The sequence below is a fragment of the Cavia porcellus genome, unplaced genomic scaffold (assembly GCF_034190915.1).
Source record: "Cavia porcellus strain 051 isolate PalLab524CR breed Dunkin Hartley unplaced genomic scaffold, mCavPor4.1 scaffold_4, whole genome shotgun sequence".
Taxonomy (NCBI): domain Eukaryota; kingdom Metazoa; phylum Chordata; class Mammalia; order Rodentia; family Caviidae; genus Cavia; species Cavia porcellus.
In genome coordinates this window covers 54657944-54682920 of record NW_026947487.1, presented here as the reverse complement: position 1 = coordinate 54682920, position 24977 = coordinate 54657944, and the positions used below count along the sequence as shown (strand labels likewise).

Below are 24977 nucleotides of genomic sequence, written 5' to 3'. Positions count from 1 at the left end.
AGTCTCTCCATGCTGAGCAGAGTCAGGCCAAGTGGTAAGATCCCTCCATGTCACACCCCGGTCTCACGCCCTCTGCCCTGAGCCTGGTGAGTACCTCCCAGGCACCTCATTTTCCTGAGACACACAATCTTTAAAGGACTGCTCACTACTAGGAGTGTTGACAGAGTCTCTGAATCAGGAGGTTGCTTTTGTGATTTTATGGTAAATAACAGAGCAGTATCTGGAGACAGGAGAGTAACACTGTCCACTGGCTTCCTGGGTCCTCCCGCCAGGCCTCCTTCCCGCATCGCTTTTGCTCTCAGTCTGTCGCTGTCCTCTGGCTCCCATGCAGCCACCTCAGTCGGTCTGGACACGGAGGAGGACACTTGCAGTCTCAATTATGCTGAGGCCAGGGCTACAGGGTGCTTTCCAGGCAAGGTGAACAGGAGAACACAGCTGCGGAGAACCCTTCCTCTTAGTTGCAGGACTCCCAGAGGCAGCGGTTCACAAAAGCCTCCTTTGGTCTTCAACCTGCAGCCCAGGCTGGGAGCCCCCCACCCTCAGCGCAGAAACTTTCTGCATGTTTGTGAAATCCCATGATGTCAGAGTGACCTCCCGCGAGACTATTTCCATTTCAAAATGAACATTTTTATCCAGGCATCTGACTGCAGGACAGGAGGAGGGCACCCAGCAGCCACCACCACTCCAAAGCCTCCCCGCAAGTTGCTGGGTGCTTTTTGTGTAATTCTATCCTGCTGTTTCTCTGTTTTAACGACTTTCCTGGTAGCTCCCCTGGTATTTTTCTTGGTTAATAGTGTCCTTTGCATCTTGTTTCCCAGAACTTGGGGTGGGGGGAGGGTGCCCAGAGCTGTGCTTGTGTCCCATCTTCCCTAAGCTCCTGCCAGGGACTGCTGGGCAGGAGAAGGCTGGCTGGCAGCGTTGATTGCCGGTTCTGCCTCCTTGACTTGAGGACAGTTGAGTTCTTGGCAGCTTGCCGTCCCCAGCACCCAGCCCTCGGTCAGCTGTGTCCTTCTGTACAAGGACGTGCTGTTTGCCAAAATACCTTGGCCACCACTGACCTCAAAGGAACTCATGCAGGGACAGCAGAGGACAGCAGGACAGGTGGCGTCCCCTGCTCTGCACACCCTTATGTAAGGAAGCTGGTTACACATCTGGCTAAATTCCAGATGTGTGGTGGGTGCCTCTGGACCTGCGCTGTCTCTGCCTGGACCCTTTGTCCTGTGGAGGCACAGCAGGCTGCAATGGCGAGGTCCAGGGCAGCAATCTGTGTGGTCTTTCCATTGTCCAGCAGCCCAGGAATGGCTCCAGCCTCAGTGTTAGCCCAGGACACCCACACAGTGCAGAGCACTGGCCGATTGGGTTAGGAGGAAGTAAACATTTTCCCCCAGACCTCACAATGGCCCGAACAAGGGAGCCTCAGGCTTTCTCTGCTTGATATTTGGAGCAAAACTTGGAGAAGGGAGCTGGGAACTTGGTCTTGGCTATAAATGCTGTAAAAGCTTTAGATCCTAGCACTAGGGGTACAGATTGGATTGTGTACCTCCCAGGACAGATCAATTCCTAACACCCAGCACCTCTGAATGTGCAACCTTATTTGAAACTGCAGATAAGATAAGGTAAAGTGAAAGGAAGCTGGGCTGAGCTGGGGGCTTTTGTCCATGTGAAGGTGTCTTATGGATGGGAAAGGGCTCCTGCCTTTGCTCAGGCTTTTCCACTCACAGGAAGACCAGTTCCTCCTGATTTCCAGGGCTCCACAGCTCCTGGCTTGACTCAGCTGCTACCAGTGTAGGACCTGTGTTCCCTCTCCTTGGACAAGGTCGGAATGCGCCTCTGCCTGGACATCCTGACCAGAACTATCCTGAAGGAGCAGCGCCCGAGTTCAGCCTGTCTCATGCACACGATAGCGTGAGTCTCTAACATGCTGTTCACATTGAAGAACGAGAAGAAAGAGAAAATTCCACGTATCAGTCACAGAGGAAGCCTGGAGGTCTGCAGAGAGAAAGCAAATGGCTTCTTCTTGGCAGGTCTTCCTGGAGGACACGGAGCAGGTGGCTCCCACTGCACTGCACTGGAGTTTAAGTGTCAGTGTCCCCCGAAGCCTCACACTTAGGTGGGGCTTTGGGAGGTGACTGGATCCTGGATTCAGAGTTGATTGCTATTAGAAGGCGGAGCCCGGTCAGGTGAGTCAGTCACTAAGGCTTGGCACTGAAGGTTCCTCTCTTACCTGGTTTCCTGTCTGCCAGGCCATGAGCAGTTCTTCCTCTGTCACGTCCCCCTGCCATGCTGCCCTGCCTTCCAGCCAACTGACATGGACTGAAACCTCCACAAACTGTGAACCAAAATAAGCCCCTTCTTCCTTCCATTATGAGTATCATGTCAGGGATTTTGTCTTGGCAACGAGAAAGTAGCTAAGACACCTGGTAACTAAATCTTGTCTCCTCAATCAGGGGCTCTCCAGGCTGTGGGTACCGAGCTGTGTGGCGACTTCCATGCTTTCCACGCTGAGGCTGGAAAAACCAAACTGCCTGTGAGTTCTTGGGGCTCCCAACCATGACTGCACTGCATACCCTATTGTGTGCAGTGCGGATAAGGTGGCTTCCCTGACCCAGGACAGTCTAAGATGCCAGCGAACACCTGATACTTCCAACAGTGCCTAAGCTTTTGTGCACTGTGATTTCCCAAACAGAAACATTGATGAAGACATCTGATCTATTAATTAGGTGCATTAAGGATTAATCACAACAGCTCACAGTCTGTGGACTGTGAGGAAATAATAAAATAGGACATTTATAGCAGTATACTGTCGTGAAGTTATGTGAATGTGGTTTCTCTCGCTCCTGATGGAAGCTCACCTTTTCATGTGAAGCAGGTGCTCTGCGGTCCCGCCCTTGTGCATCCCATCAGACAGCCCCCTGCCTGCTGGCTGAGGCATTTTGGGAAAAATAAGAGTCACTCGAACACCACCACTGTGAAACCACAGCAGGCCCGCGATGGTCAGTCTGGTCATGGAGTGCCAAGCAGGCTGGTGATGCCTCTGGGGTGGACATGCTGGACACAGACTTGAGTCACATCTGGCAGGATCAATCGAGACTGTCATGCAATTCAGTTTAAAAAGTGGGAATTGTTTCTTCCTAGGATTTTCCATCTAGTAATTCTGGCCCACAGTTGACTCAGGATAACGGGGACCATGGAGAGAAAACATCACATATGCAGGATCCCCGGTAGCTGGAAGGAAATGTCAGACTCTCCCAGGAGCACAGTCCCCGGCAGGACCGGGGCTCTCCTCCCAGAACCTCTGTGTCACCCAGGCCTCCTTCAAGGCAGCCGTGTCCCCCCTGGCAATGGTGCTGCTAACCTCATAGAGGCAGGGGACAGACAGCAAGGGACCATGTGAGGGAAGGGCTCTGCCCTGAACACTGCCTCCCTGTCTCTGCACACCTGCCTAGCCAGCCTTCAGAAGCTACCCCAATCTAAGAGAGCAAGAGAGAGGTGGACGGGGCTCTAAGAGGCAAAACCGAGGCGGACTGGGCTCTGTGCCATCTCCCTTCCCTGCTGGCTGCCTGGCCTACTGACCCATCACCCATGTCCACGCCCGTCTTTGCAATCCCCTGGCCCTTCCAGGCTCAGGGAGTTAGTGACATGTGAAATCTAATTAGAGGACAATTTATACATTTGCTGCTTCCCACATTCTACTGGAACAATGATCAGTCCAAGAGCCAAATTGTTGACTGCAGACTGCATTAAAGCTTCCCCGTTTTGGGAATATGTGACTAATTATTGTAATCATCTTCCGTTAATATGCACGCCTGGATCTTTGTGTCGCACAAATATGATAGCAAGCTTGCAGGGAGGAGTCACCACAGACAAAGACAAGCCATTGTGAACATGTTTTATTCCAAGCATAAAAGATCCTCAACTTCTGATACCGTGCCTTGGCCCTGAAATCTGCTGTGCTGTTTTTCCTAGAAAATCTTCAGAAATGGTTCTACCTGAGCAAGTTTCATAACTAGGGTGCTCTGGGCCGAGAAGGCTGCTCCCCTCTTCCTCTTCAAGACTTGGGGTGCTTTTTCTTCCTCTTGGGAGCAGTTTCCACCCATGCTGACCCTGCATACATACTTTTAATAGTAAAAGTTGCTCTGGGCCAGGTGCTTTGCAGGGAATTGGAGCCTCCCATTTGTGAGGAAAACACTCCAAGCCCCACTTTACTGACGGTGACATGCAGCTTGGGAACACACAGCCTGAAGAAGGCAGCTGCAGAGCTACTCAGCCCATGTCTCTGGTCACCCTGTCTTCATCCTGTTCCCACAGCCTGTGGGGGGCCAGGGCTGCTGAGCCCCATCTGTGCCCAGCTTCCTGATGCCAGCCTGGCATCAGGCTGTGAGAACTGAGCTTGGGCACCTGGGCACTTGCTTCAAAGGGTAAATATGTTTCATCAAGGTCAGGGTCTTACAATCATTTGTTTGTCAGATATATATATATATATATATATATATATATATATTTTTTTTTTTTTTTTTTTTTTTTTTTGCTGTGAAAGGCTTTATTTTTCTTTTGGTCCAAAATTTGGGAGGGGACTCCAAAGAGGTGAAAAAACTGCCTAGTGGCTGGAGGGAGAGGGTCCAGCCAAAGCCCTGATGCAGTGATGCAGGAGCCCCTCAGATACTGCCAGGCTCTGGGGCCTCCTAGTCTTGCTTAAGGGTGAGCCTTTCAAAGAGGTACTTGCCCAGCCCAGCCTGGGGACCATCCAGCCTGTGGAGATCAGTGAGATGGTCACCTATCTTCTTGCTGAGCTTCATTTCCTCATCTAGGAACAGATCCAGGGACTCCTTTTTTTTTTTTTTTATCTCCCACCCAATTTCCAGGTACAAATTTTGGGACCATCTTCTCGACCATCTGCTCCTTCCAGGACCAGCCTACACCGTTTTTTTGTGGGTAGCTCCTTCCCGCTGATCAGCCGTGACCTGTCAGATTCGTCAGAATTATTCCACCGAGGTGGAGGCTGCCGTCAACCGCTTGGTGAACCTGCACTTGCAGGCCTCCTACACCTACCTCTCTCTGGGCTACTATTTCGACCGCGACGATGTGGCTTTGGCAGGCGTGGGCCATTTCTTCCATGAGCTGGCCAAGGAGAAACGTGAGGGTGCCGAGGATCTCCTGAAAATGCAAAACCAGCGCCGCGGCCGCACACTCTTCCAGGACGTGCAGAAGCCTTCTGAGGATGAGTGGGGTACGACCCTGGATGCTATGGAAGTGGCCCTGACCCTGGAGAAAAGCCTGAACCAAGCTCTTCTGGATCTTCATGCCTTGGGCTCTGCCAAGACAGACCCCCATGTCTGTGATTTTCTGCAGACATAATTTTTAAAATAATTCTTAAGTACAGTGTCTAGAGCCACGTTTCTCTAGTAAAAAAACCACTTGCTTTTTGTCTACTCTGATCACAAAGTGGCAAGCCACTCTGGGGGCAGTGTCCTGGTGTGTGGCCCTGCTGGGCAGGGTATGGGCTTGCTCCCTACTGGTCTCCCACTCCGGGCACCCAGTGACCACAGCTCGGCTGTGCAAGCAGAAAGCTCGGGAAGGCCCGAGGGTGAGGAGCGGGTCTGGTCGGGACTGTCCTGCTTCTCAGGCCGGGTCCTTCTCTTCCAGAGAGGCCAGAGGCTTGGGCTGCTTTCTGCTGTCTACTGCAGTGACTGGCTCCACTGGGTCACACTTGTGGCCAAGGTCACAGCCTCTGGAGCAGGGGAAGGGGAGGAGGGGAGGGCTACAGGGCAGGCAGGAGAGCTTCACACACAGAGGCTGTGAAACACGTGGACCCCACAAGGCTGATCATCTTTCTTTTTGTTTTTTTGTGTTTTTTTTTTTTTTTTTTTTGGTACTGGGAAGTGAACTTATGACCTCATGCTTGCCAGGCAGGTGCTGTGCCACTGAGCCATATGCCCGGACCCCAACCATTATATCTACATCTTCCTCACCCATGTGCTACAAGCAGAGAGTCTGTCTTCAGGAAAGCACAGGTTCAAATCTGCCCTGCTTGTGTGACAATCAGACACAGTCGGGAGGGGACTCTGCATGGGCTTCTGGACACCCAGTGTCATCCACTCCCAATCTAACAGCCAAAGGTACTGCTGTGCTCACAGCCAGGCGTAGGAGATGGCAAATGTGCTGACCCAGCAGGCTCTGCCCTGCCCTCTGCTCCACCTGGATGGCACCTCTGCCTCGATCCGGGGAAGATGTGTGGGACAGGTGCAAAGATGAGCCAGGTGGGGCTGGCAGTGTGAGCAGGAAGAAGACTGTTTGGTCCATGTCAGCATTGGAGATGGGCTAAGATGGAAGTTCTTAAAAAATGAGGAGGGAAAGGAAAAATCAACTGGAAAGGAGGAGGAGACAGAGGTAGAGGGGAAGGAACAGGGTGAGGAGGTGCGGGAAGAGAAGCACATGGGAATGGCTGATGAGCTGTGGGAGCTGTCCATTTTCAGCTGCACCTCTGGCCTCTGTCTGTGAGCTTGGTACACCATCGATGTCCTTAAGTGTGGGAGTACAGCGGTCCTGCTGTTGGAGGAGTTACCAGATTCAGGGTCCTGCGGAATTTCACAGGACCCTGGTGTCCTAAACAGATCACTGGCGAAGACATGGGAAAAAGATGGCAAGGTTTTCATTTATTAAAGGCAGGAAAAGTTGTGTGCCCTGCAGAGTGACATGGGCTACTGAGAGAGTTCACAGTGGCCCTGAGGTTAGTGCTGGTGGTTGGTGGAATCTTTTTACCTCTCTCTGCTCCTCCTGACAGCACGTCTAGGCCATCCTATCAAAGACCTGCTTGGTTTTGCACCAGGAGAGTTAAGATCACACTTTTTGATTGGCCCCAGGGGCAGAGCTGGTAACTGCTGTGCACATGGGTCCTGGCAGGCCACACCCACTTGGCCAGCTGGTTTGCCCTGCCCTAACCTCCTACCTTGGGTTGTGTGCTTAATAGCATTCCAAGTTCTAAACTTCTCTGACTCAAACTTAATAATAAGTAATAGAAATGGGAACAGTAACACAAACAATAAGGAAATGTCCCTGGAGTTTTATGCATGCCCCTTTTTCACTTCTCAGAATAGTTGTCTCTTATTTAGTACTGTGAATCTTCATAAACACGGATGGTCCGCTTAACTGTCTTCTTGTTTTCCTGAAATGAGTTTCCATTGGCCAGTAGTGTGAGTGTCCACATACAGCTTGAATTTCCTAAACTCTGTCACACTCTTGGTGCAGCAGCTTCTCCACAGGTCTGTGATGTGCAGACCCAGTCCTGGAGGGTCCTGGCAGCCATTCCCATCCACCCTGCACTCATGACCATGGGAGTGTGGCCACTGCTGCGTCTGCGGTCCAGGAGGAGAGGAAAAAGTTCAGCAATCCAGCCCAGAGCCAAAGCAAAGGGAGGTGTGGAATTAACCCTGGGCCCCAGGTCCTGGTGGAGCTGTGTTCAGGGGCCCTGGCTTCATATAGGACAGGGTCCTCCCCCTATAACTTCGCAGCCCCAGAACAGCTGTGACAGGGCAGGGGTGCCCTGGCAGCACCTCAGGAAGGACAACTGCCCCCGACTTCGGCACTATCCAGCCTTGAAAATTAAGTTAAAACTTATGCTGATGATCTCAGGAGGCTGGGAGATCCGGGAAGCTGCGGCCCCAGCCCGGAGACTGGACTAGGCCCGGCTGAGAAGAAGCACAGTGGTTTCCTTAGGAAACTGAGGCCACCCCACCCCACCCTACGGCACTGCTGTCTTTTGTTGTATGCAACTCAGCTCTGATTTGCTCTAATTTCCCTTCTCTCTGTCTCCCCCATTCACATCTCTTACTAATTGGAAGGTCTGTAAAAGGAAGTTCTCTTTGGCAGCTTCTCCCCTGGTCATTTTGTTTTTTCTTTCTTTCTTTCTTTCTTTCTTTCTTTCTTTCTTTCTTTCTTTCATTCTTTCTTTTTTCCTTTTAATAAAAGGAGTTTTCATTAATTCAAATGAGAGTTAAACTTTTCTCTAAAAAAATACCCACATACACACACTGTTGCACAAACTGATTTTTAAAATAATATTTTTTAAGACAAAGAAGGGCTTTCTAAACAAACATTACTGGTAATTGAAATACCTTGTAGTATAAATGCAGATGTCTTCTAAATCATTTTTTGGAAAATAAAATTATAGTGTTAATTAGCAAATGAAACCAAGGCGTCCAGGGAGGTTGTTTTCCAAATATGCCTGAAATCTGTCAGAATCTGTGTTCCCAGAGCAAAGCAGACTTGGGTCCGAGCTCCCCATCACTATCAGTTTCCAGACAAAGGTTATCTGTGCGTTATATTCAATATAGAATTTTCAAATTTTGAAACATTTTATTATTACTGTAATGGCTATTGCCGTTTCTAACAGACACCCTGTCAGAAGGCTTAAAAAATGTATGCTTTGGTTCAAGCAAGGAGAAAAAAAAACAAAGGTCAAAACTTTTAAAATGTCACTTCTTCTGCAGTTTTGCATAGAAAATACGGCAGAGCAGCGGGAGGCCTCCTGCCCATAGAAAGGCGGCGGGAAGGAATGTCTCCTGCCGCTGAGCTTCCACTCTCCCCGCAGCTGCGGGCTGCGCAGAAAAGCACTGTGGGAACCCATTGTTGCCCAGCTGGGTAATAGTTTTCTTATTTTACAGTCAGCAACCGAGGGGGGGTGGGGTGTCTTTCGTAAAGCGCCTGAAGAAAATGTCTCCTGCAAATAGATCGCCTTCCTCCTCCCGGAGAAGCTGGATCTGTACACAGCGCGCAGCGCCGGACCCAGCAGTGTAATTAAGCATCACAAACAAAAGCGACCCGAACCAGCAAGGCCGAGTCACCGCGCTTCTCACCAGACCTGGGGCCGGGCGTCTCCAGTCTGTGTACTTGGGAACACGGCGGTGTCTTTCACCTCCCCTCACCAATTATCGCTACCCTTTCACTTTACTTGAAGGTCACCTGCCATAGGGTTGAAGGAGTCGAGACTAAATTTTTAATTCCAGTGCTGGAATACGGTGGGAGCCTTCGGCTGCCCAGCAGGTCCCTGCTCGGGCTTGGCCGGAGTTGCTCAGTGGAGACTCAGAGCAGGGCAGGGCGAGAGCATGGCCTGGACCTCAGACCTCAGACCTCAGACCTCAGACTTGTTTTGTTTGGAATTGTGACTGGTCCACGGGTTTTGGTTGCCATGGAAACTGGCTTTCAAAGGTGAAGAGTTCCAACCCTTCACCTTTTCCAGGCAGGAATTTCCACCCTGGAGGCTGGGGCAGGGCATTCCCTCCAGCCCAGATAAGACAGCTTTCCAGCACTAGGTCCCCATGGTGGGACAGGTGCCCCCATTTTGCAAAGCCCAATCATCTCCCCATCAGGTGTCTGAAGACTCAGGGCACTGTTGGGTGTGGAGACTGAGGTGGTCATGCAGGGCAGAAGGGGCGCATGTGAGGTGCCCCTCCCCTGGACTCTCAGGTACGGAAGCCAGCAGTGGACAGTCCAGGTGCGTGACCAGGAGCAACTTTGCAGGGCAGAGCCAAGCTGTGGGTACCTGGTGCCGAACTTGCCCAGTGTGGACTGTGCAGAAAGATAAAAGTACTGCACAAATGAGACCCAGTATTTGCTTTTTTGAACCAGGTGCTGCTCGTGGAAGGGATAAAGCCACTTTTGGAGCCATTGAATGCTGGCTCCTCCATGTAGGGACAGGGACAAAGTTGTTGGGATTGGCCTGGAGGGTGCGGGCCTGATCCTGGTGCAAGTGCTGTCTGTTCCTGGACTGGCTGTATGATGGTAGCACAGTATCCATTAGGAAAGGTCCTGAGGGTGGACCAGCAGCCTGGGCAGCAGCAGGGGCCTCAAGAGAGGGAAGCTAATAGGCCAGAAGATGCGGAGCAGGAGTGGCCACCCAGGGCAGAAGGAATGGGCTTGTCATCAGCGCACACAGAGAGGTGGCCACGTTCAACACTGACTTCCAGGCAGCTGACCCTGTAGGCTAACACGTCCCCATTGACCCTGACCTAGGTTGGCACGGTCCCCAAGGATGGTGTGAAAAAAGGCCTGTTGTTTCCAGGGAGTCACATGGCAGCAGGCAGGTGCCAGCCTCAGGCCAGTAGGCTACAGGAAAGGACACAGGGCATTGCAGAGGAATTGGCCAGGCTGGAGCCTGAATCAGCCCCTGGGCTCGAAGTATTGGGCAGAAGACCCCTGGCCATCCAGAGGTGGGTAGAGGGACGCAGCACCCCACAAATAGAACTGCTGCACCCTACCCTGTCCCAGACAGAGGGACAGAGATACACTGTGAGACAGACAAAATGATTCTCACCACTGAAAGAAACAAAGGATTCTGCAGAAAATCAGCGCCCTGTTTCATTCTGTCCATTTTATATAAATTCCCTTAATCAGGGCAGAGGCCTCTTTTGCTGACTTCTCTGACACTGAAATGCCTCTGGACACTTGAGAAGGTTCCCAGTCAGAGAATACACACACACACATGCACACACGTGTGCCTTTGGAGTGAGGGGAGGTTTGACCAACACTCAGAGTCAGCTCTGCTGGGCAACGCAGAGACCAAGGCTGTATTAAAGCACAAACTTTTGACAAGTGGTAGTTATGCTTCAGTTGATTCAACAAGAGGCAGAGTTGCCTCATTCTATGTTTATTAATAATGGAACTGTGCCCAGGTGTCCAGGCAGAGAATGACAGGAACAAACGTGCCAAGCTTCTACCTGTCGCCAACTTCAAGAAAGATAAATGGAAAATAAAAGAAGAAATATGGATAGAAAGGGGCTTTGCAGCATTCACAGTTAGTTCCAAATTAAAAACAATAAAATTGAGGAAAATTTGCTATGCTGTCTTTAAAAAAAGATATTCTTCAAAGGAAAAATCTCATCATTCTCTTGAACTGAAAATGCTGAACTACCCAAAGGCCAACTGGAAGATTCTGACAGTTTGTTTTGTTGCTTTGTGTGAAGGGAAAGGAGAGGAATGGAGTACTTTGGCTCCTGCTTTCCACCAATAGTTAAAAAACATCAGAGAAAAAAATTGGAGTGGTCGCTAGATGAATGTAAAAATGTAAAAGTGCTAAATTAACAGAGAAAAGAAAGAAGAAATGTTAACTATATCTAACTGTTGAAAAAAAGAACAAAGTTCACCTAATAATAATCAAAAGTAAGAGGGAAAAATCAAGAGTACCTGTTTTTACAATAAATATGAATGAGATAAATTTCCCTGTTAAATTCAGAGGCTATTTGACTGTGCTAAAAAAATTCACTTATATATTTTTTTAAAAATCTTTCTAACAAAATGGTAAGGAAAGTTAAATAGGCAAGCAAATATCAGCACATGGAAATGAAATTGAAAACATGAAATTAATACCAGATGATGAAGAATTTAGGAGTGATGTTCTAAACAAGATAAAAGCAGGCACTGTGTAATGAAGGCATGATTTGCTAAAATAAGCTGTTACCTTGAGTGTGATGGTCAACAGCAGGATGAAGTATAAGCAGTAACAACAAAAATAAACCAAACAACGAAGTAACATAAACATCAAAACCCAAACACCCCAAAAGAACAGCTGTTGACTGATAGGATTTATAGATGTCTCCAGGAGCTTCCATGTGCCTTCCATGGCCAATAGGTCAACAGAACTTCCTGAAATGCAAACCTCACCTGCACACCCAGCTGTGATGGTCACAGACCAAACAAGGAACACCTCCGCTCCTTGATCAGCCAGAAAGTCTCTAACATCGACAGGTGTCCCAAAGGACTCCAGCCCTCCCTCTAAGAACCAGCGTCTCTTGGACAATTTGCTTGAGGGTGCAGGCCAGGATGTGATGGGTTGTGAATCCTCCATCCTTGTGCAAGGGGCTCTGAAAATGTGCAGCCTGGTTTTAATGCCTAGGAGAACTGGAAACACTGTTAACCACTTGTAAGCAAGTGTGACAGTAGACAGCAGTAGACAGCACCTTGCTCCTGAATGGCCATGTCTGTAAGGTTTATGTAAATCAGTCCCATTTTCCAGCCGTCTGCCTCAGCTGCCTGATCCCCACTGACATTGACTCCATGTCCTCCCGAAGCCCTGCCTGCTGGAGCATCAGCCTTAACCAGCTGTAACCCACAATTTGCCTGCCTGGAGAGGGTGGACGGCTCTGTCTGGCAGCACCTAAGCCTGCACTGGCGGTGAAGGCTTGGATACAGCCATCCCCAGGCTACGTGGAGGCAGAGTTCACCCCAGACCTGGCTCAAGGAGACAGGATGCAGCCTGGATGCTCCGGTGACCCAGCTGCTCCCATGACTGCAGCTGACACCTTGCGTCCCCAAGGTGCCAAGTGATGCCCAGCCCCGGAGGTTCGCTTACCACGGCCTGGAGGCTGCAAAGATGGAAACTTGGACTCCACCCCTTGCACACAGAGACCAGGCCAAAGCCAGCTTGGTGGAAGGAAGTGAGACCCGGGGTGGTGCCAAGTGAGGCTTGCCTGCTACATGCAGCCCGGTCACACAGAGCCCTGCCTGGGCCGGGATCCTGCATTCTCGGGGGACACTCAAAATCTCACTTTCTTTTGCCCTTGAAATGAAGATTTATCTTGCGTTTTTAAAAGTTCATCCAAAATGGTTCTGAGCTGGTGGGAAAATACTTCCTCACAGGGCTTAGCGGCCGCGCTCCTGACTAGAAGCCTATGTGAGGACACCATCAACAGGGCTCTGCTTAAAAAAAAAAAAAAAAGCCACCTTACACTGAAAACCATGCTCTGTCTCCTTGTACCCTGGAACTGAAAGCGACGAAGTCTGCATTTCATGGCCTGGACTCTCCTGTGGAGGGGAGGCAGTCCACTTACCATTGGAGCACCGATTTCTCCGGGGTACAGTGGCACTGAGGCTGCCTGTCCTGCTGGTGTCCACTGTACTGGCTCCGAGGCCTTCAGTGCTCAGCCTGGATTGGTCGAGAGTCAGTGGTATCCCAGGGAGCAACTGAGACTCACTGGGCCTGGCAGGCCCCTCCCTGGATGGTCCCTGTGTGTAGAATGTCCCCCAGCCCACTGGCCCCAGACCTTTGCTGACTTCGTCCAAGTTTCTGCTCCCACCTCACCTCCATTCCTGGTTCCCAATGCCCTGCATCCTGGGCCACTCTCACCACCCTCTCACATGGGCAGGGCCAGGCTCAGGCAGGGTAGGCTTTGCCCATATCCCAGGGGCAGGGCCAGGACTCCCAGGTCAGCCCAGTTGTCTTGACAGCAGGCCAGCAGGTAAGGGACAGCAGGCCCTCAGACAGTGGGATGGCACCGCTGGAGAGACTGGGGTGCTGGGCAAGGGGAAGTGTGTAGAACTGGCCGCCTGAGGCAGGGATGGTAGGCACCAGGCTGCTCACACATGTGTAGTCCTCAGCATGGTCCTTCCAAGCTGGCACCAGGACCCCCCACTTACCAGTGAAATATAGAGCCTCAGGGTAAACCAACTGACTGGCCAAGCCAAAAAGCAATAGAACTGAACCCAAAGGTGTCTGATGCTAAAGCCTTATAGAAATCCCTCCAGCCTCTGCCAGGCTGGACCCTCTGGGCCCTATCTTACTGGGACAGTAGCACTTTGCCATGGACCCAGTCAGTGGGGCTTTTCCCCCTTGCCTACTGCACCCCACACACCTTGTGCCTGGTCACGCCTGCCTGGCACAGGCCCTAGTCATTGCCCACCCCCCATTAGGCTGGGTCAGTCCTCAAACTCCACATGGAATAGTGAACCCGCTGGCCTCCACCAATGCCCCTCAGGGGCTCTGCCTATGAGGAGCCCATAGCAAAGGACAGAGCCCCAGAGGGATGGAAGCTCAGAGAGGTCTGCACTGGAGCCACTGGACCAAGGAGCCCAGCAGCCCAGCCTGGGCCTGGAGCAATTTCCAGATGTGGGATTCTTCCTGACTGCTGGCTTTACAGGGAGCTTTCTGAGCCTTTACACTTAGGATTGTTGATGGACTGTGGGCCCAAAGAGTAAAAAAGGAGCATAAGGAGAAACCCAGGGACCTGCACAGAGCGGGGCCAGGAATGTGCCAGGAATGCACCTGTGTTTTGAAGTAAAAATCCAGGACCCTCAGGAAAGAGGACTCCAGAGCCACTGCAGAAAGTGGCGAGGACGATGGGACAAGTGTTCATAGCCAAGCGGAAGATTCTGAGAGCATCAGAATACCTTTTACTGTAATAGCTTTTTAAAAAATTGTAAACAGTTACTATACACTCGGATCACACCTTCATAGGTTGGGGGAACTTAATTTTCCACTGTTTGGGTTCCATTTATCTTTTCCTGGCTCTCGCTCTTTCCCGGCCACCTTGCAAGCAGATGTAGACATATTAGTATCTATGCAAGGCTTCTCAGCAGACTTGGAACTGTGGCCCTTGCTGGGAGATTTACAGAACTGGGTGAGGTCTAAAGATGGTGGCTTGATAGGTAGCAGGGTAGAGAGCCTCTCTGAGAAAAAACTCAGACGTTAGAATTTAACAACATGGAGAAGACCAGACGAAAGGAGAGGGATTCTCATGACCCAGGAAGAAACTGAGGAAAAAGAAAAAGAAAAAAGAAAGGAAGGAAGGAAAAACATGGATGAAAGGCTGGAACCAGATGTGCTCAGTGGAACGAGTCCCGTGTTGTGCTGGGTACGCCGTGGAGTTGGACAATTCATGGTCGCACTGAAGCCACAGCCCCCAAAAATGGGAGTTGGTGAGTCCGGGGCCCTTGGCAGGAGAATGTGGGCACAGTGTAGAGTATAGCCAAGGTGGAGGGCTGTATTAATTTGCAGTGAGTGCTGGAAATTGGGTCCCGCGGTGGGTGTGGCCGGCTAGAGGACATATTGGAGTTGGGCAGAACAAGGCCTGAATCTGGAACCTCAGTGGCGTCAGTCAGCTGCCCCTGGCCCAGAGAGGACTGGTGGGATCTGCTTGGGCTGGGTCACACCCTGGTAGGGACCCAATAGCCAGGGACAAAACTGTCCTGAACCTGTGATGTCTGCACAGTGCAGAATAATATGCTGAAGGCACTCACAGGTTGACTGGCTCAGAGAAGAGGGGCCTGCCCACAGTCCTTGCATACACTTCAGATAACAGCAAACTGGAGAAGGCAGTAAACCCCCAGGCAGCATGCTATAGAAAAACTGTAAGCAATATGGAGAGGGCCTGAGACCTCCACCATACACCTGTCTGAAAGAAACCAGAAACATAACAAGAGAAAGAAACAAGAAAAAACCTCCAGCCACTGACTCTGGGAAAATAAGTCCAGGAGAGGTAAATGCAGAAGAGATCCAGGCAGCAATCATGCAATATTAGCCACAGCATCAGCAGACATAAAGAAATACCTTTGTGACCTCATAGATGAACTTAAAACTGAAATTCTAATTCAAGTGAGGTGAGATATAAAAAGATTAATAAAAGAAATGCTAAGCCCCTCTCTAGACACAGATGGAAGAATGGAGGAAACCAGAAAAAGGAGAGAAACCTTTGGTGAAGAATATAAACAAAACCTAGAATACATGAAACAGATCCAAAGAGATTACCAGGAAATTAAAAACTCCATTAAAAGCTGGAAAAGTGCCTTGACAGAAACTAGTTAGCCTTTCAAAAGCTGAAGATAGTTTTGCAATGTGTGATGGTGAAAGAAAAGATCTCTTAAAAATAACAAGGAACCAGGAAGTAACAATACAAAGGCTAGAAGATGACAAGAGAATCTATAACTTAAGAATAAAAAAAGTTGTCGATGTCGCTCCCGGCCGGCAGGAAAGACACACGACAAAGTCTGGCGGTGTGCAACCTTGCCTTTATTTATCTCCGCGTGGGCCCCGCGAGGCCTCCACTCTGCCACCAGCCCTTTCTCGCCGGTGGACTTTTTCTATCTCTCTCTGTGCTTTCTCTGTGCTTCCTTTCTCGTGGCGGGAGAGGCATTCACTTTTATAGGGTGACAGTGGCCAATCAGTTCAAAGCGCGCGATGCGGGCTGATTGGCTAACATCAGTTGTTGCTAGGCAGACTATCTTACAGAGCGGGTTGTTTAAGTCGCCAGCGCAATCAGGGGGCAGGAAGCAGGCGCCAACTTGACTCACTCGATGGGAGGGGCAATCTAGCTCAGGCCCCGCTCCCACCCACAGGCCCTACGTCCGCCAAGTAAGGCGACCGGTGTCGGCGGCTCCCAACATCTCCCCCTATTTTATTTACTTTGAATGAATGTATGCATCGCAGCCCGCCCTGGATCGAGTGCAGAGGCTTATGCCCTGTGTTGAGGCCCACCGTAGGCCCTTGGCTTGGACCCTGGTCGGCCGCCCCCGGGTCTGCCAAGGCCTTGAGACCCTCGTCCTTTTTCCAGGGCCAGGAGTGAACTGGACGGAACCTGGATGCACATAGGCATGCACTCATGCCCCTCCGTGTGATCCCCTCGGAGAGGCATCTAGATCTGGGCAGATTCTAGTAATCCAGCGGCTTTCGTGCGCCATGGGGTAGGGCCTGGCTTAGGTCGAGTCATGCTGGGGAGGCACGCTCTTACCCGTCATTGACTCACCTACCCTGCTGTGTGGTGTCATTAGGGAAGGAATGCGGAAGACCCACCACACCTAGACCCAGTCGTAGGCCAGTCGAGCGAGCCATGCGTAAGCCTGGGGGTCATTGTGCCCATCACGGGCTGCTGCCAGGGCCGCATGGGCAACCAGGCGTACTTGACGCCAGGCCGCCGCAAGGCGCCCATTAATAAATGATGTAACCCATCGGAGCAAGAATGGTCCTACAAGTAAGAGCAGAAGCAAGGAGCACAGGGGACCTAACAATGGTAAAACATAGGGGAGCAAGCCATTCCAGGCTCCCCAAAAAGGGATTGTCCTGCAGTTCTTTTAGGGCTCATCTTGTTGTTGGGTCTGCGGTTGGCCTCTGGTGGAACAGGCCTGATCTTCAGTCGAGGGACTTGTCGCGTCAACCTCTCTGGGACCCACAGTGGTTTTCGTCCCGATTCCTGCAGAAAAACACAAACCGCGCCTCGGTTCCAGCTAACCACCGGATCCCGGCCCATCCATTGTCATGCCATAGATAACCGCGCCTTTGGAGGCAGGCCTTGGCTTACTCCCCCTTTTTGTTTTTTATTTTTTATTTTTTTTATTTTTGGTCTTTTTCGTTTTTTTTTTTTTTTTTTTTTTTTATCGGTACCAGGGATCGAACTCGCGATTGCCTGCTTACAAGGCAGGCGCTTATGCCGCTGAGCTAAATCCCCAGCCCCGTTTCCTCGACCGGCGTTTTTCTCAGCCTGCTCGGCAGAGTAGCCGCCCATGAAAATACCGTCCGCCCCGCGGCGCAACGTAGGACGGCGATCGCGACAGAGTGGAACGGGGCGTCACTTCCTGTGCCGGCTGAGAGAAGGGAGGGTTCCCTGTAGCGGCCTCTCGGCGGGGAGCCGCTTTTGGAGAAGAGCTCCAGGGCGGAGCGGATGGCTCTCTATCTCCTCCCCGCCAGAGAGCGCTCAGGGGCCCTTTCTCCTCTCTCTGCTTTTCCCGGGCGGCGCACGCACACAATTCCAATTCACGGCGCAACTCGGCATAGGGGTTTTTGGCCTCTCGGCTTCCTGCCCCACCTTCTGGTTCCTCCTCGCTATCTAAGTCGGAGGACTCTAGAGCTTGGGTGTCCTCTATCTTTCCCTGGATTTTTTCCCCCTGGACAGATCCCTCCCGAGAGCATTCCGACTTTGCCTGCTCAAAAGCCTTGCGTGCGTCTATGATTTCCGCGTCTCTAACTGCTGACGGGAACCCCTTCCCCTCCCCTTCAAGGCACGCATGTATCATTTCCCACAGGGGGCAAATAGCCGGCGAAATATCCCCTTCCAATTCCGCTGAGGCGAGGTCCCCGCCTAACTTCTCCCATGACGGCAGGTTTAAATGCCCCGTGGGTAAAAACCAGGGAGCTACCCTATCTACCTCTGCTATGAATAGTTCCAGTGTTTTTTGACCTACCCTGAGGTCTCTAGCTTTTAAAAGCTTTCTAAGGGCCTTTACCAAGGGCCAGGCCTCCGCGCTCGGTAAATTACCCATCCTCAACCTCTAAGGGCTGTAACTCACCGCGTGTGACTTAAAGAACCCGTCACCTACGCGTGAGCCTGAGGGGAGTCTAAAAGCCCTGTAGGTGCGCGCCACCCAGAGCCCAGGCTTATCCCCAACTCACCTGTCCGGCAGCACCACGCTGGAGCGTTGCACACCACCGCCGTGTCTCGGGGTTGATCAGTCCCCGTGCGGGTCACCAAATGTCGATGTCGCTCCCGGCCGGCAGGAAAGACACACGACAAAGTCTGGCGGTGTGCAACCTTGCCTTTATTTATCTCCGCGTGGGCCCCGCGAGGCCTCCACTCTGCCACCAGCCCTTTCTCGCCGGTGGACTTTCTCTATCTCTCTCTGTGCTTCCTCTGTGCTTCCTTCTTGTGGCGGGAGAGGCATTCACTTTTATAGGGTGACAGTGGCCAATCAGTTCAAAGCGCGCGATGCGGGCTGATTGGCTAACATCAGTTGTTGCTAGGCAGACTATCTTACAGAGCGGGTTGTTTAAGTCGCCAGCGCAATCAGGGGGCAGGAAGCAGGCGCCAACTTGACTCACTCGATGGGAGGGGCAATCTAGCTCAGGCCCCGCTCCCACCCACAGGCCCTACGTCCGCCAAGTAAGGCGACCGGTGTCGGCGGCTCCCAACAAAAAGTGAGTGAAGAAGCAGGAGTAAACACAAGTGAATTACAAAGGCTATTCACAGGAATAATTAAGGAAAACTTCCCAAGCATAGGAAAAGGAAATGATATCCGGTAAACGAGGCATACAGAACTCCGGCCAGCTATAACCAAAACAGATCTACACCCAGACATATAATAATCAAGATCCCAAAAATTCATCACAAGAACAGAATATGAGGGTTGGGGATTTAGCTCAATGACATAAGCACCTGCCTTGCAAGTGCAAGGTTGTGAGTTCAATCCCGGGTACATATTTAAAAAAAAAACCAATAGAATATTAAAAGCAGTCAGAGAAAAGAAACAGATCACCTATAAAGGAAAACCCATCAAAATCACAACAGACTTCTCAACACAAACTATCAAATCAAGAAGAGCTTGGAGTGAAGTATTCCAAGCCCTGAAAGAAAATAACTTCCAACCCAGATTGATGTACCCTGAAAAACTGTCTCTCAAAATTAATGGAGAAACAAGATACTTCCATGACAAAGAGGAACTGGGGGAGTTCATGACCACCAATCCAATCCTATTAAAAAAAAATACTGAAGGACATTCTAGAGAGAGAGAGAAAAAATACCAACATTCCATCAACAGTGGCAGAGAGGCCTCAATGAAGGAAGCAGACAATGGAATGAAGGAGAAAAGTAGACAATCAACAACAGAAAAATAGCATAGCAGAGATGAGGCAGAGAAGGTTGGCTATAATCTTTAACATAGATGGCCTTGATACACTAACAAAAAGAAACACAGGGAGAGTAGATCAGGAGATAGGATCCATCAAGATGCTCTGAATAGGAAATATAATCTACCTGAAAGAAGATTTATGGACTGAAAGTCAAAGATGAGAAAACAATGCTCTGTGTGACAGGGAACCCGAGAGAAATAGGGACAGCTCGCCCAGCAGCTGCAGATAGGTTGGAAAGTCCTAACACTTCTGTGCAGTGGAGAACTACTCAGCTATAAGGAAGGAAAACCTTGAGGCTTTAGTAAGTAAAGGAATACAGCTCAAGATCAAGCTCAGGGATAAAAAAGTTCAGTACCACTTAGGTAGATAATGGGTTGTCCACCTAATCTAAAAACTAAAAGAGTTAGTGGGACCCAAAATGTACAAAGCACCCTGAGAAAGGGAAAGAGGAGGAACTGTCTAAAAAAAGAAAGACAGAGGACATTGTTAATAGTGTATCAAGATTTAAAAGCCACATTAGTCTTATCACTGTGTTTGGTTTGATTTTATTTTGTTCTGGTCTGTCTACTCATACTAGATTTGAGAGCACAGACAGCTGTCCCCAAAATAGCAAGATATACTATGGTAACTATCCTTAATTTCCTATTAACTTAAACTGAAGCCCTGTATCACTTACATTGTCTTACTATGACTGATTTATTTGAATCTGGTTTGTTAGATTGCTGTTTTGTCTTGACTGATTTTATTTGAATTTGGTGTGCTTGATAGTATCAAGTCTAAGGGTAGAGGCAACTACTCTGAAGATGACAAGATGCAATAAGATACCCATTCCAATTTGTTTATTAACTGCTTTTGAAGGCCTACAATGTCTCCAATGTTGTGTTTTTATTAATACTGCTATGTAGTGCTATGTTCAATTATACTGTGCCTGATGATATAGACAATTCTATTGAAAATAACAAGAGAAAGCATAGTAACTACTGTAGATCACCTAATATTGTGGTTTTATATGTCTTTTTCATTTCATGTTTCTCTAGGAATTGGTTTTGTTGTCTTGTTTTGATCTGTTTTTCCTTCTAATACAGAAAGGATAGGTATACATGTAGGGATTCACTCATGGTAGAATTTCCAAACAGTTTACAAGAATAGATTATATAATACATGACGTAATGAACAGATAGTCTGAAGAAGAAGAGACACTAAGATACCCAGTGCTAATTCTATAGCATTATAATATAAAATCTAGCAATACTATTATTCTCTGTTCAGAGTGGTATTAATCTATTTTCTTTTGTTTAATTTCAACATACATAAAGATATGGACAGCTATTTCAAAGAGAACAAGAGACACTATCGCAGCCATTGTTGACTTCCCTATTGCCGAGTCCTGAAGACCTAAAATGCCTTTATCATCCTGTTTAGATCAGTTTTATACTATGTTGTTTTGTATGTGAAGGTATGGACAACTATTTGGAAGAAAACAAGAGACAATATGATAGACAGTGAAGATCTCTGGTGGTCTTGCTTTAAAATCTGTTTTTCTTAAATTGTTTTCTTATGATGTTTTGTTCTGTTTAATTTTACCCTCTTTAAAACAAAAAAAAATTTTTAAAAAGATTTACAGAACCATCGAATTGTGCATCACCACCACCAAACGCATGAATCTTTTTGTTTCTGTGGCATTCAGAAGGACAGGACAATCAACCCAATATCTGAAAGAAGATCTGAATGATTTGGAAAGCAGTTGGGGACCACCGTCACCTGTGACCCACGTGCCAGGGTGGCTTGCGTGGCAGAGGGTATCTTGTCATCTTATGTGGGACTCTGGCTCCTTCCAGCTCCCCAGGTACCCATGTGCCTCTGTGGGCTTGGCCTGCAGACAGTCAGGCCCCGAAGTGGCCGGTGGCCTAGGGTTCTCCAGCCACACGACACTCCACGACTAAGATCCATGGAGAAGGTGGCTCCAGGCCCTGACTCTGTGTGATTTTGCTCACAGCAGTTTGCGGGGCACCTTTATTTGGCTTTTGTGTCTCCTTGTCTGAGTGTTTACCCGACACTAACCTCAGATTTCACACTTAAACCTAGAATGAGAATGTCCTGGGACTGTTGTGACAGAGTACTACAAACCGTGGGGCTTCAATCAACAGCACTGTGGCTCCACACAGACCAGGGTCCAGCACCCATGGTCAAAGCGTGCAAGGCCACGCACCATCCAGGGACTCCAGGGACCCCCTCCTCTGCAGCTGCTGTCTGCTGCCACCCTGGCTCCCCGGCTTGTGGCAGTCGCACGAGAACCCAGCTGTGCCTCTTTCTCTTTCCCATAAAGACACCACTCATGCACACCAAGGGCCCGTTCAGTGTGACCTGGCCTAGCTGATCATGTCTACAGTGACCCCCTTTCCAAAGAGGTTGCAGCCTGAGCCTCAGGTCTCTGGAGGCCAGAGGAGCTGGATGTTAGTCAGTCACTGATGGACTCAGCCCTGGAATCCCTGGAGGAAGTCATCTGTGTGGCTTTGGAAGTGCCCCAGGTACTGGCCCAGCAAGACACCCTTCCCGGCTGCAAAGGAGGCAGAGACATGGCCTCTGGCCCCCAGGAGCTGAGCCAGTTCTGTGTGTGGCACGGGCTCCTCCTCCCCTACCTTCTCCTTGCTCTGGGGGACACCTTTGTGACCCTCATCCACAGTAGAAAACAACATTTGGACGCCATTCCAAGGGATTCCAGGGCTGGTGGCTCTGAGGGAGCCACGCTGGGCTGCAGGGCTTGCCTTCTCCTTCTGAGCGTCACCCAGTGGGATGGTGGGTGGGTGGGGGCTTGCAGGGGAGAGGCAGGCCCAGCCAAGCTCCCAGCTCCTTTACCTTGACGGTGACCTTGCGAAGTCTCCTCTTTCTCTCCACGGTTTCTGTGTGGCTGATTTCGCCTTCATCTCTGAAGTGCAGGTGGCAGCCATGAATATTTGTTTCCTGCAGGTTTGGTTTTGTAAACCTCTTCTCAAATGGAAAGTGCCACGCAGCTGTGGCGCATTGTTCTTATTAATAACCTCCTTTCGGCGTGCGCTCCCCCACTCCTCCCGCTTCCTATTAATATTCTGCAGCAGGAAGCATGCGACAGTAACAACGGGTCTCCTTTCTCATCTTCCCTTTTGCAAGCAACCCATACCCGAGGCAGTTGACTTCCCTAGGACGCAGCATGCAGCCTCCTCCTGGCGTTAGCTCCTGTGTGTTACGCATGGATTCGATCTCTGTGGCTGAGCTGTGTGTGGTCAGGTGTACTCGCCAGCACAGGCTGCAGGACGAGACACCACGTGTGTCCTCCAGCTCCAGGGGCGGTGTCTGAGGTTCGTCCCTGGAGCTGATGTTCTTCCTGGCTTGCAGGAGCGCGTCACCTAACTGTACCCTCCTGTGGCAGGCAGAGAAGGCCAGAAAGGCCCCATCTGCTGTCCCCTGTCTCTTCTCACTGAACACCACATCCACCATAAACACCTGCCCTGTGCAAACTCATCCTACCCGGCTGTCTCCCAGAAGCCCATCTCCCAACACCTTTGCTCTGGGGAGAGCGCTTCAGTGTGAATCTGGGGGTTGTGAACTGACAATTTGCTGACTTAGGGAAGTGGAGACAATGGGTTCATAGTGGTCAGGCTCTACCCTCACTCCACCTACTGCCCCTGGGGTGACCCAGGACACCAGCACAGGTGCAGAGCGAGCTCCTGTGGCTCTCAGCACAAGGGCAGTGGTGAGGCCATGGCTCCCAGAATAGTAACCTTCTTGACTTGCTGGGTGGCAGGAGGCCTAGGGAGAGCTCCAAGCCCATGTTGGTCTCCTCGGTGTTGGAGGAGGATGTCAGGCTCCAGCAGGCTGTGGATACTCAGTCACTATCTCGGGAAGACAGAGGAGAGCATCCTTGGCCCAGCTTCCTCGCAGCCTTGGGGAAAAGTGGAAAGCTACCTTGAACTGAGGTGCCCTGAGTCCAGCCTCTGTGCCTCGTGGGATGAGCGGATGTGTGCCTCCTGGGATGAGGGGCCTCGGGCTGGGTCTGCTTCCTTGCAGATGCTGGGGGAGCTGCACACTGCAGGCTTCAGGTTTTATAGCCAGGCAACCTGTACTGTCAGAAAGCAAGGTGTCTCCGGGTGCCCTCACTTCTCCTTTCCAGTGTTCAGAGGACCAAGAAGCAGAGGTGCCCATGGAACCTGTCTCCCAAAATGTATAGCCACGGAAACATGCAATGGTAGAAGCTTGTGGGTGTCAGGCTCCCTGAGCCCTGGGGTGTCTGTACCCCACCATGGTGAAAAGCCTCAGCCACCCCAACCTGTCCTCTGTTCCTGTAGCCATGCAGACAGAGCTGGGCCAGCCTTTGGGGCCTGACTGACCTGGACAGACCTGGAAGACAAACAAAAACCTGGGAGTCAGGAGCCTGTCTGCTAGGCAAATTACACCCAGCCATGTGCTTTTCACATATGCAGAGAATAATTTAGCCATCCTTCCACACTCCACTCTGCTGCCTCCTAGCAGAATGAGGGCAGCCTTGAGCGCTGGGTGCCGTCCTCTTCCCAGTTAGGGAACCAGAGGCAGTAATCAGACAGCAGGGCCTCAGGGGAGGGCCTGGCTGTGGGCTGAGCTGCCTTTCCCTGCAGCATGCTCGCTAAGGTGGAGAAGCAGTTTGCATTCTCAGGGAGAGGGGCTGCAGGGCCAATGGGACGCCACACCCTCGGGACCACATTTGTCCTGGTGATGACAGTGGTCAGCTGATCCAATGGTTATTTCTGCAGGAGGAGTGGTTGTAACTAAGCCCGACCAGGCAGGTAACCAAGGGAATCAGCATCCAGGGATGAAGTGGCCTAGCAGAGCTGGAGGGCACCTGAGATGCGATCGCCTGTCCTCTATCAAGCTTTACAAAGAGATTATGGTAACCGGAAACCAGCTGGAAACAGAAATCTGGCTGCCTGTCAAGTCTAGGCCGGGTTCCTCTGAACCGCAGGAATCCTGGTAGGAACTGTCCGCCACCCCAGCCTATCAGGGCTCTGGCCTTGGACCCATGCACCCTGCATGTGGCACAGTGCATCCTGCTGCGGATGCTGGCTCTTTCATAGCATGAGATTCAAGCACTCCGAACACACAGCGTGGCCACCAGTGTCTCCTCCCCACATCTGTGGCAGGCTTTCCTGGAACCTTGGACTGCAGGGTCTTGCAGGCTGCTGGAGGCCATAAGCCCTGCTTCTGAAGCAGGGAAGCAGGATCCCAGACTGGCACAAGACCACAGGCTGGCCTTCGCTCTGGAGGAGTGGGCTGTCCATGCTGACCCTTGGAGAGTGCTGTGTCCCCTTCAGATGGAAGCATTGCAGCCCTTCTCCTTCCAGAGCAGCCATCACAGAGTCAGGAGCTCCACCCCAGGCTTGCTCATCTGAGCCACTGAGGAGTCCACACTGGCGAGGGGCATCAGATGCCAGGAATGTACTGTGAGTGCCCGCAGGACAGAGGATCTGTGGGCACTGCCTGCACCACACGGCTCCGAATTCTGGGCAGCCAGGACTGGATGATCACGGAGTCTCCCATGCACAAGTGCTGTCACCTCCTGCAGCAACCCCAAGTGGCCAGGCTGGAC

The 24977-nt window shown here is 50.7% G+C and overlaps 1 protein-coding gene and 1 long non-coding RNA gene across 2 annotated transcripts in view; one reads left to right on the top strand and one right to left on the bottom strand.

Moving 5' to 3' along the window:
- The window catches only part of LOC106025229 (uncharacterized), a 37376-nt gene extending 14388 nt beyond the window's left edge, over positions 1-22988 (bottom strand). Inside the window, exon 1 of the long non-coding RNA XR_010046908.1 lies at positions 22238-22988. This is a non-coding gene — a long non-coding RNA (uncharacterized LOC106025229). The remainder of the gene's footprint in view (positions 1-22237) is intronic.
- LOC100728462 (ferritin light chain-like) lies at positions 1823-5370 on the top strand. The gene is made up of 4 exons (XM_063246759.1): positions 1823-1905; positions 2905-2993; positions 4309-4377; positions 4955-5370. The coding sequence occupies exons 1-4, from the start codon at positions 1823-1825 to the stop codon at positions 5353-5355; spliced, it is 642 nt and encodes a 213-aa protein (XP_063102829.1). The 3' UTR covers positions 5356-5370.
- Positions 22989-24977: the final 1989 nt, after the last annotated feature.